The sequence below is a fragment of the Abramis brama genome, assembly GCF_963993115.1.
Source record: "Abramis brama genome assembly, chromosome: 2".
Taxonomy (NCBI): Eukaryota; Metazoa; Chordata; class Actinopteri; order Cypriniformes; family Leuciscidae; genus Abramis; species Abramis brama.
Window position 1 is genome coordinate 43997818 of NC_139964.1, and position 11809 is coordinate 44009626.

General features: G+C 36.7%; 2 protein-coding genes across 2 annotated transcripts; one reads left to right on the plus strand and one right to left on the minus strand.

The window, feature by feature from the left end:
• Nucleotides 1-1005: 1005 nt before the first annotated feature.
• Nucleotides 1006-6002, minus strand: cpb2 (carboxypeptidase B2 (plasma)). The gene is made up of 11 exons (XM_084092107.1): nt 5833-6002; nt 5149-5224; nt 4489-4613; nt 4163-4271; nt 3975-4076; nt 3737-3841; nt 2309-2419; nt 2067-2157; nt 1740-1942; nt 1540-1624; nt 1006-1433 (listed from the first exon to the last, which is right to left on the minus strand). Exons 1-11 carry the CDS (start codon nt 5907-5909, stop codon nt 1246-1248), a joined length of 1272 nt encoding a protein of 423 aa, XP_083948233.1. The 5' UTR covers nt 5910-6002; the 3' UTR covers nt 1006-1245.
• A 329-nt stretch (nt 6003-6331) lies between these two features.
• On the plus strand, nt 6332-11583 carry alg11 (ALG11 alpha-1,2-mannosyltransferase). Its single transcript, XM_084103875.1, has 5 exons — nt 6332-6440; nt 6969-7190; nt 8702-9073; nt 9707-10284; nt 10762-11583. The coding sequence occupies exons 1-5, from the start codon at nt 6394-6396 to the stop codon at nt 11043-11045; spliced, it is 1503 nt and encodes a 500-aa protein (XP_083960001.1). The 5' UTR covers nt 6332-6393; the 3' UTR covers nt 11046-11583.
• Nucleotides 11584-11809: the final 226 nt, after the last annotated feature.

The following is an 11809-nucleotide window of genomic DNA, read 5'->3' on the forward strand; positions in this document are numbered from 1 at the left end:
ATCATTTTAATTTAATCAGATCTGTTCATGGCAGTCACATATTATAATGGCATGTGTCTTTTTAAATCTAAATGAGACAAAAACTTGTTTGACAATGTCTTGTAGGCTTTGCAACGGGATTTTGTAATGTTCTTAGACTTTTTCAAGATTATTACACACAAATATATTAAAGAGACGGGTTTAAGAGCTGTTTAAACTGCTATTTATTTTTCCTTCTTATCACCTTGCTCCAAAACTGAAGATCATCGGTGAACATGATTTCACCAAGTACAACATGATCAACACCTTTGTCTGCATCGTCCCCAGAGGAAGCACCAGTGCCCTCCTTGTCCCCTTAAAATGCACCTAGGCTTGCCTCGTCCCCAAGAAGAAGCACCTGTGCCTGTCGCCTCCCCACATGGGAGCACCCACTCGAAAGAGACCATGCCTGTGGAGCTTTGGAGATTTGGTAAATCCCTTCTATCGTAAGGAATCTGGAATCATAAATCTGTTTTTTTTCTTTCTCTCCATTCTGTCACCTGATGTCTGGGTTCCTTGCCACTGTCGCCTCTGGTTTGCTTAGTTGGGGACACTTAATATTCAGTAACATGCACTGACAGGAGAACAAAAGTTGAACTCAATTGAATCAACTGACATCAGCTGAAAAATGACCCTGTTGTCTTTTTAGAGCTGCTTTACAGCTGAATATAATCATGTTTGCATCACTGATCTTTATTTTTCTGTTTATCACTGTAAAGCTGCTTTGAAACAATCTGTATTGTGTAAAGCACTATATAAATAAAGGTGACTTGACTTTTGAGAAACACCTAGAAAATTGCAAAGTATAAACACACCGGACCACTCCACTCCACTCCACGCACTCAAGGTGATTTTTCCATAATAATGTGGCCATTTACAGATTGTTGTTGTTGTTTTTTTGCATAAAAATCTGACTCTCTCTCTCTCTCTCTCTCTCTCTCATTATTCTGAAACTGAAAGTATTAAGAAGCAAATTAGAGACCAATACCGTGTGAACAATGTTTTATTGTGGTAAAAACAGCTGTAGGTAAAATTAACTGTACCTAAAAACAGCTGTACCTAAATTAATTAGGTAAATTAGAACACATTAAAACAATAACCTCACTCTCAAACAAGTTATGAGTTGATAAAATATTAGCACATTTTAAGTACACATTTTGTTTAGTTAAGACTAAAAGTTAAGAATCTGAATCTGTACTGTGTGCTCAGGTTGTTGATGGAAGACCTTTATTGAGTTTTCTTGATCACATGTAAGGCTATGATCTTTGATGCCAGTAGAGCCTCATTACAGGCCTGAGGGATAAAGCTGGGAGGAAGAAGAAACCCATATCGACCACGATCCTGAAGCTCAAAGGTGAAGGAATATTTTATCCCAAGATTATACGCCCAGTCATCAGAGCCTCCTGGGGCTAAATCTTGTGAAAGAAAAACAAAAGTATTAACATAACAAAGAAACAGGCAAAAGTTCAAATACAGTTATCAATAAAATATTTGTATTCTAATAAACAGCAGAAAGCTTACAAATGGTTTTTGCACCCGGACCATACTTATAGATACTCCTGTAGTATCTGCGTATTTTTGTTGAAGCTTCCTTAACAAGTTCAAACTGTCAGAAAGAAGTTAGAGAAGTTTAAAAAAAAAACCATTTCTTTTTACTTGTATTATTTACTAGAATGGCCCACCACAAACACAAACGCTCATGCATCAACTTCATCACACACCAACTCATTGTGGTTTGGAGCCTCATCATAGGAACAGGAGTAAGGAAACAGAAGCATCTGAGAGTAGGAGTGAATGGAGAGGTACAGTTTGACTGTGTCCTTATGTGAGCGCAGGAACTGCGCCACGGCCTGAGTCTCTGGTTCAGACTCTGGGAACTGACCGCAATATGTAGGATCACATGGATTACTGGAGGCACCCTTTGCTTTAGAACAGAGTGGAAGTATTAAACCAGGAGTAATATCAGTTCAAAACAGAAATATATTTTTTGAGAAAAAAGTAAAATTATAACAGTGGTTTTTAATGGAGGTTTAGTATTTGGAACTCACTGCACCAGTTTGCATCAAAATTTCTGTTCAAATCAGCTCCAGCACAGTCGCTGTCTTTGTTAACAGAGCGGTTTTTCCTCCACATACGATCCTTGTTGGTAAATGAGAAGTTGCTCAAGATAAGATTAATGTCATAAGGATTTTTTCAAATAAGTAATTCATAATATACTAAAACTATGTATTATTATAATTTCAACAGCATATTAAATGCACTGCAATAATAATAATTTTTAACATATTACTGTTGTCCATGTGTACTTGTATCCATCTGGGTTCATGACTGTCAAGACGTAAATGTCCATGTTGTTCAGCATCTCTGTGATTTCAGTGTTCTGGTTGTAAAATTCTATTGCCTGGCAAAAAAAAAAAACAAAAAAAAACTTTCCATTAGATTTCCCATAATTGCTCTAATTTGCTCCAATTGAACAATTACTGGTCGTGAAAGCTTGTAAAGATGCATTTCTCAATCTGCTGTATGTCAAGGTCAAATAAAGGCACAGAACCACATAGTCCAGCAAGGTAATCCATTATAAAGAATGGAGCGGCAGGACAAGAGGGGAAACTATGAGAGTTGCTGCATTGGTTCTGTTGCTGAAATGGCACAAACTCAAGGCACCAGCAATATCTACGGAGAGAAACCAAGTTTTTTTCTGGAGTTTAATTTTAGCAGGAAGAATTGGGAAGCATACTGGCATAATGATCAGTGTGGATTGAGCCAAATACATGCAAACCAGTTGAAATGTGAACAGAAATGATTTCTAACTGGACAACGACCCAAAGCACATTTCCAAAATACGCTAATGTTACCTTTAAGTGACCTACGCTAATCTGGCCTTGATTAGTGCATTAGCCAAGATCGTGAAATCTGCCTTCAAGACTGGCAAAAAAATATATACAGTTTAAACATGCAAAGCTCAAACTGACGTGGGACTCTTCAAGATGTCATTTAAGGGCTTAATATATATATAGTTTTATCCAAATCATGTGCAAATGGAAAGTAGAAATTGGTTAAATATGGCTTAAAGAGGTTGGTGAAGAAGGGTGAACGTGATTTCACCAAGTATGTTCCTGGATCAACATCTTTGCTGATCCTGGAACAACATTCCAATCAACCAATCAGATTTGAGGGACAAGTTCCGTTTATGTCAAGTTTAGGCTTACAACCAGGGTTAGGGGCTTTTACATCAGTGTTATTCACCAATCATTCCCCTCTGATTTTAGGGATAAATTAGGTTTAGGGGTGGGGATAGGGGGTTAGCGTGATTTCACCAAGAACACCAAAACATGTTCCTGGATCAACATCCTTGTTGATACATACAACATTCCAATCAACCCATCAGATCTGAGGGATAGGTTTTCAGTTAATGTCAAGTTTAGGCTTACAACAAGGGTTAGGTGCTTCTACATCAATGTTATTCAACTATCATTTCCCCTCAGATTTTAGGGATACCTTATAGGTTTAGATTTAGGGGTAAGGATAGGGTTAGAACTATTTTTTGTTTTTGGACAGGATTGTTGTTGCAGGATTAACAAAAGATGCAATGATCCAGGAACATTTCTTACTTAGCAAAATCACAGTGACTCTGAGGGTGAAGAAAAGCATGACACAGACAGCTTAGGTTAAGGCTTAAGCTATAATGCTGAAAGGAGATTGAACACTTTATACTAACATATTTGACAAACCACATGCAAAAGGCTGGAGCAATCCACTCCCGTGCATGAATCCCACAGTCCAACCACATGGCCCTCTTCACCTCATCTCTCCTGCCTGACAGCTGCAGCGTGAAGACAGACAACCAGACTATAGTCATCATTTAAATTGTGGATGTGTTTGTAATGTGTCTGAAAAATATATATTCAAAGAACACTCAGATCTCTATAAATCAATCCTTAATACAATGAGTGTACCTTTATAACATAGAGTGGCCGCTTCTCAGAAGATGACCCAATAAGAATGACTTTCACCATGTCTGAATGATCTTGGTTGGTCTTATTTATCCAGTAATAGATCTGAGAGAAAAAAGTTGGTCAAATTGTCATTTTCAGTTAAATGAATGCAAAGGTTGAGGTACATTTTCAAATATTTGTCAATTTACATCTTCTAAGGAATGATATCTCTCGTAGAACACGCCTCCACTCCGGGGATCTGATGTATCGTTTCTGGTCTGCATCTCAACCAGTGCTGGTGTGTTTTCCAAAAGAACTCTGCACAAATATCAAAAACCAGATCTGAGTCTTAAAAATCAATCAGTTGCTTTTTAACATGCAGACATCAGATAAATCCTGAACATAATAGCCATAAGTATAAATGTATAAATGCGAACACTCATTTAAATATTCATAATAAATGAACAAAAAAGCTCCCTTAAAGGTTCATTATATATATAGTCCACAATCCAACAAACTGAACAGATTTGCATACCTGTAAGTAATGCCATGTTTGCGTAGAAGTTCAGTGATAAACTCCACACTTGTTGACTGAATGTAAAGGTGAACCTCAGTATTTGTTGTAATGTAACTGGGCGAAGCAGGTTGCCACAATACTGTCTGAACAAGCACAGAACATAAGTTTACATGTCAGCTGAAACTCACAGGAGCATACTGAGGGCCAGTTCAATAAATCAAATCAATTAACCGGCAATATTTGTAAAATGATTCTTACTTAACTTCTTGTGTAACTACAGTATAGATATTGCATCTCAAATTTGATATTCAGGTAACACTTTACAATAAGGTTCATTAGTTAACAATATTAACTAACATGAACTAACAATGAGCAATACATTTGTTCCTGTATTTATTCATCTTTGTTAATGTTAGTTTATAAAAACAGTTGTTCATTGTTTGTTCATGTTACCTCACAGTGCATTAACTAATTTTAAGAAATACAACTTTTCATTTTAGAAATGTATTAGTAAATGTTGAAATCCATATTAACTAAGATTAATAAATGCTGTAGAAGTATTGTTCATTCTTAGTTCATGTTAACTAATAAAAAACGTATATTGTAAAGTGTTACCGATATTCACAATCGGCCTCTGACAGAATGCCAGTAAACAGATGGCAATAAATCACCTCTCACCTCATTGTGACTTGTCATGTTCCGCACTGTGTCCACATGTTCCTGTGTGGATACAGTGATGGACAAAACCTGGTCACTGTGCATGAATAGGGAAACAGCAGCAATCATTTTAATTGTTATGTAGGATATGCAGATGAAGGGGCAATAGTGTTAAGAAAGAAACATCTAATCACATGCAAGTAGCCTACTTTATAGAAAAATATGGATACATAATTATTCACAATAACCACTTCAGCAAAGGATGTAATTTCTGTTCATTTAAAACATTTGGCTGCCATAACATCATAACAAAGTTATTCATAGCCTACTTGTATTTTAACAGTAATCCATCAGAGCTACAATGTTTGCATATCCACATTTAATAGATGAACGCACATTCAAGGAAATATTTGTTAAATGTTGAATAAAATAAATTGCATTGGAACATAGGTGAGATGCTTTTTTTTATTTCATTTTCTCCAGTAAGAAGCTTCATTGTTTACAGGGAGATTTCACATGAATAACAATAAACAATTATAAAACACTATGAAAACCTCTTAGCTTACTAAATGTTGACATATCACAGAGGTTTTTGGTACTGGGTGTTGCTACAGCCAACAACTCAATTAATAATAGCCTAATATAACTATATACTGCATTATTTAAAAAAAAGAAAAAAAAGAAGAAGAAAAAGAATTGACTTACTGTTCCGATTTGCAGATACATTTCTCAAGAAAGATGTTAAAACATATCAAGCAAGCCAGTGGTATAAGGGGCCTCATTTCTTTTTTTGTTCTGTCTCCAAATAGTTTGTGCAATAATGTAGACACGGTAAGAGGTCAGTATTGATCTAGAACTGTTTGTTTGCTGGTTAAAATGTACTTTGAATTGGCTTGGTGCAGCCTATTTCAAATGTTTGTAAAATGTTTATAAGAACTGCATTTTTTTTATTTTTTTTTATTATGATATGAAAACAAATGGTGTCATCATTCAATCTAGTAAATTTGAACATTTCTTGCCTGCGATGAGCAGAACATGTAGGGTAGAAGTCAACCATAAATCTTAACACTAGGTGGCAGATTTTGACAACAGAACAGGACGCAGAAACGAAACGGATGATGTACTGTAGGCTCCAGTGCAGTAGGTGGCAGAAAAGCAGTTTGACAAACACAATTAAACACTAGAAAAAGTGAAAAACAACCAACAGCCGACCAGTGGTAAGCATTTCCGGGTTCTGACGAGTGATGTGTTGTCATTTTGGTAAAGATGTCAGCGCACGATCACCTGTCTCTCTGTCTGTGCGATTTAATCAGGTAATAATTTTAAAGTATTTATTAATTTTTATAGATTGTGTCGAATAAGTGAAATCCAGCGAGCTGCTGTTACAGTACGAATGTATATCAAAATCTTTTTTGACGGTTTATTTTCTGTTTCTGAATGAATGGATGGATACATTTATATGTATTTTTGAAACATTAAAACACAGTGGTGGATGCTAATCTGTAGTTTCGTATAACTGCAATACTTAAGACATTCACAGTATTTCTGATGATGTTGAATGATTTCATGTCATAAAGTCACTTTAAACCCAAGTGTGATCACCCACATTTATATGATGATGATAATGATAATAAAAATCCCAAACTGTTCAGCCTTCTACAAGTGGCTTATTAATCAGTACAAATTATGTTAGAGGATGTATAGGAAATCTATAACATAATTTGTTAGAATTAGTTTTGTGATCATGTCTATGCACTAACTTTTTATTAGGAAACCTTTTGTATGCCAACTGCTATTACTGGGAAAGATGGATTATTGTATGTGACTTTTGCCTTCCACAGGTTATTGTGGACACTGCTGTTACCATGCTTCTATCTGAGTCTTGTCCTGACAGCCATCCTCTTCCTCTTCATCATGGGGGTGAGAGCCTGGCTGCAGATGAAGAGGAAGACCAGGAGAGCTCAGGATGGCCGGCCTGCCGTGGCCTTCTTCCACCCATACTGCAATGCGGGAGGAGGAGGAGAGAGGGTGCTGTGGTGTGCTTTACGTGCTCTTCAAAACAGGTCAGCTATATCAGCTCTTTTAGAGTGGGCCATTTATTTGACCAGGCATTTATGGGTCAGTGACAAATAAGGAGTGAAAGCACACACAAAAAAAGCACTAGGTATAATTTCAATAATTGTTAACTATATTGAAACTGTTATATTTTTTAAGCTTGTATTCTATTTTTTAGTTACATATTTTATTGTATGGTTGTTTGAATTTAGTCATTGAAATGTCATACAGAATTAGGCTACATATTTATAATGATTCCATATGATGATAAAAACTTCTACCAGATCAAAAGCTAAGGATGGTAATTATTCAGAAGATTTCTTGTGAAGTCTTAAAATGATCATGTATGACTGCAGTGTTCTCAACATAATATTAATCTTTTAAACCGGCCCATTAGTTGGTTGTCCATGGAAAACTGTACCTCCACTTTCAAAAAACATGACGTTTGTGCACTTAAATTCAACTTAATATCGTATTCCAAGTGAAATATAAAACATTATTTAATGATGTCCTATACATGACGTGGAAACTTGCACCACAGTGTATTTGGTTCCAAAAAAAAAGAATCAAAAATTCTGAACAGAGCTTAAAGGGTTAGTTCACCCAAAAATGAAACTTCTGTCAGTAATTACTCACCCTCATGTTGTTCCAACCCCCTAAGACTTTCGTTCATCTTCGAAACACAAATTAAGGTATTTTTGATGAAATCTGAGAGCTGTCTCACTCATTCTTAGGATTCTAGGCAATTTCATTCTGCCGGTCCAGAAAAGTTAGTAAAGCCATCGTTAAGGAGTCCAAGGATTGATCGAGCTCTCAGATTCCATAAAAAATATCTTAATTTGTGTTCCGAAGATGAATGAAAGTCTTACGGGGTTGGAACAACATGAGGGTGAGTAATTACTGACAGAATTTTCATTTTTGGGTGAACTATCCCTTTAAGGATCCTCCTTAATGTTTAAACTTTCTGTCATTCGTCATCATAATGAATCAGGATGAAACCTGCCCTAGAATGTCTGTTATCCTGGATGACATTGAAAGGATAATAGTGTAGCGATAAAAGTCTTTCAAGTATTACAATTAAATTAAATATATATCATTAATTTATGAAATTATTTCTAGATCACTGTGATTGTTTTTTTGTCCCCCCGTCCCTCATTTCTCAGTGTGTGCCCGATGGATGGATTTATTTATTCCGTTTTACTTTAGGTGTGAACTGTTATCGAGCATGACATTTTTGAATATTGTCTTTAAAATATAATCGCTCATGAAAATGTAGGATAAGACTATATAGTTGAATCACTAGGCATATTTAAAAGCTATAGTCTTATATTTGCTTAGGACAGCAAAGTGAGCATGGTACATCGCTGACCCTTATATAAAGTTCTGGCATTTGAGTGAAGCTGTCTTGAAATGCATGGATCAACATGGCTGGGCTTTAGCAGCAGCTTATTACATAATGAAAGACTACTCATGATTTCAGGAGGATTCATACCTTTTTTATTCCCGTATATTCACATAGGTACCCAGATGTTTCCTTCGTGGTCTACACAGGTGATCAGGGCGTGACAGCAGAAGAGATTTTAGATGGAGCACGGCGGCGCTTCAACATCAGACTCCCCCGAGCTGTTAAGTTTGTCTTCTTGAGACATCGTCTCCTGGTGGAGGCAAAACTCTACCCACACTTCACCCTTCTGGGGCAGAGCGTGGGCTCCATCTTCCTGGGGTGGGAGGCATTGACTGAGTTTGTTCCAGACATCTACATTGACTCAATGGGCTATGCCTTCACTTTACCTGTGTTCCGTTATCTGGGTGGATGTCACGTGGGAAGCTATGTGCACTACCCAACCATCAGCACTGATATGCTGTCTGTGGTTCGAGAAAGAAACCCAAGGTTAGTCATTAATGTTACTGAATTTAAGTGATTCCACAGTTTAATTTTTAATGATTCAAAACATTAGTTTTTGGCTGATGTTGGGGTTAAAAGAACTCCATTATGACCTTATGCTAGTTCAAAACTGACCCTATTTGCATTCTTAATGAACTTATTTTTTTGTGTTATGAATTAGTGCAGTAGTTCTGAACCAACTTACAACAGGGCCTTGATATAAAATTGTATCATTTAAAATAAGTATTAAAAGGAAGCCTAATTTTCAAAGTGTGATTCTAGACCTGGAAAAGCTATGCAAATAAAATCTTAAAATTCCATGCCCATTTTTAAAATAATTATATACATTTTTTTATAATTATGCTAAAGCTCTAAAATATTTTATCGGGTTTGAAATTGTGGTACAAAAAATGAAAATCATTATCCTTAATCCTTATCCAGTAAATTATGAACGACTTGAACAGTCATGTAAATTGTTTGGTATATAATATTTCACAATATTACTGTTTTACTGTATTTTTGATCAAATAAATGCAGCTATGGTGGGTAGAAGAGACTTTTTTTTCCAAAAACAAAGTTGTGAATGATAGTGTATATTATTGGCTTATATAAATTTGTAATTACATTTGTGCATTCTAGGTTCAATAATGCAGACTACATCTCCAGTAACCCTGTACTGAGTGCCATCAAAGTGATTTACTACTGTGTCTTCGCACTGCTGTACGGTCTAGCCGGCTCCTGTAGTGAAGTGGTCATGGTAAATTCCACCTGGACATTAGGTCACATTCTGGCTCTGTGGCGCGCTCCTAACCGCACGAATGTGGTCTACCCACCATGTGACGTTCAGGCCTTCCTGGACATCCCTATTGGAGAAGAGAATGAAGAGAAAGAAGCCAAGAAGTGTCACTGTGTGGTCTCGGTGGGTCAGTTCCGGCCTGAAAAAGACCATCAGCTGCAGATCAGGGCTTTTAGAAAACTTCTGGACAGGAAGGGGGCGGAGCCTGCGGGTCGAGAGATCGTGAAGCTGGTGTTGATTGGTGGATGTCGTAACCAGGAAGATAAAGACCGAGTACTGATGCTGAGGGGATTTTGTCAGGAGCTGGGCATAGCAGATAGGGTGGAGTTTAAACTTAATATCCCATTTGAGGAACTGAAGAAAGATTTAACAGATGCCACGATTGGGTTGCACACAATGTGGAATGAACATTTCGGTATTGGTAAGATAACAAATATCATGCTCTCAGCAAGTTCTTTCTCAAAACAATAGATAGATGTACTTTGTGGTACAAGTAACTAAATAATCAATGTTTGTATAAGTGTAAGTAAAATGTATAAGTCTATTAAATGTACATATATTTATTATGAAATTATTTTTGTAACGCTTTTCAAGGTTTCTTTTGTTAGCATTATTAGTTAACATGAACTAATAATGAACAAAAGTTTTACTGCATTTCATAATCTTAGTTAATGTTAATCTCAACATTCACTAAGACATTTTTAAGGTAAAAAGTTGTATCTGTCAACATTAGTTACATGAACATTTTTATTAACTAACATTAACACGGTTAATATACGTTTCAGTGTTAGTTAATGTGAGATAATGCATTAACTAATGTTAAAAGCGAGAAGCATAGTTTCTCTGCAGTAATTCATTTACATGACTGTTACACTGAGAACACTCATCTTCTCTGCAGGTGTAGTGGAGTGTATGGCTGCAGGAACAATCATTCTGGCTCACAAATCCGGTGGTCCGAAGTTGGACATTGTAGTTCCCTATGATGGCGGTCCAACCGGCTTCCTGGCAGATGATGAAGACACCTATGCAGACGCCATGGAACGAATCCTTTCTATGACTCCTGCAGCTCGGTTAGAGATCCGACACCGGGCCCGTCTGTCCGTCACCCGCTTCTCAGACCAGGAGTTTGAAGGTTCATTTCTTGCAGCCGTGGAGCCTCTAATGTCAACGCTGAGACTATGAGAGCGATGGAGGAGGAGGTCATGGTACTCTCACCGTGTCTCTATCCTGACAGACTATAGTGAATCAGCCCGATATAGTTCAGTCTAGTTCACAAGCTTGTGCTGGTCCCATAGTGCTGACTATGAATCATTCCATGTCTAGAGCAATTCATACTGACCTGTCTTGTGAACATTTGCTCTTTATTTAAAGTAAGGGATGCATCATGGGAAAAGCTGGTTCTGGTGAGATGCCACCTTCTGTTAGCTTAAAGGCAAGAGTGACATTGAATGAAAGAGTTACACACTGCAGATGAACAGAAAGCAGCTGATTTAGTTTAATTTAAAACGCATGCTGTTTTGTCTTGTCTGTTTTATGTACATTATATATGATAAATATTTTGTTTGTTTATAATTATAATAGGTTTGTTTTGTTGTAACAGGTTTCAGAGAGTTACAAATAAGAATTCAAAAATGTGATATTTCTCTTGGAAGGATGAAACATTATACTAGAGCTTTATGTTGATTGATCTTTTTTTACAATAAATGGTCTGGAAATATAACGATGTTTTCCCACATCATTTTTAGTAGCAATATTTCTGTGTTAATACACATTGGACAGCTGTGATCAATTCTTAGCATTGTCACATGCAGCTGTCCAACCTCCTGTAACAAATAAGAATTATTTTTACAATATAACTGCTATACAGAAAAGGCATCCCAGGAGCACAGATTCTGGGTAAGGTAAACAGTGTGTGTCTGGCTAGACTAGATAGGAAAGCGACCGAG

Coding starts and splice junctions, on each gene's coding strand:
- cpb2 (XM_084092107.1), bottom strand. CDS start 5,909: ATGAGGCCCCTTATACCACTGGCTTGCTTGATATGTTTTAACATCTTT. Junction 5,225..5,832: donor TGTATCTGCAAATCGGAACA/GTAAGTCAATTC, acceptor ATTCATGCACAG/TGACCAGGTTTTGTCCATCA. Junction 2,420..3,736: donor GCATGTGGTTTGTCAAATAT/GTTAGTATAAAG, acceptor TTTTTTTGCCAG/GCAATAGAATTTTACAACCA.
- alg11 (XM_084103875.1), top strand. CDS start 6,394: ATGTCAGCGCACGATCACCTGTCTCTCTGTCTGTGCGATTTAATCAG. Junction 7,191..8,701: donor TTACGTGCTCTTCAAAACAG/GTCAGCTATATC, acceptor ATATTCACATAG/GTACCCAGATGTTTCCTTCG. Junction 10,285..10,761: donor GAATGAACATTTCGGTATTG/GTAAGATAACAA, acceptor TCTTCTCTGCAG/GTGTAGTGGAGTGTATGGCT.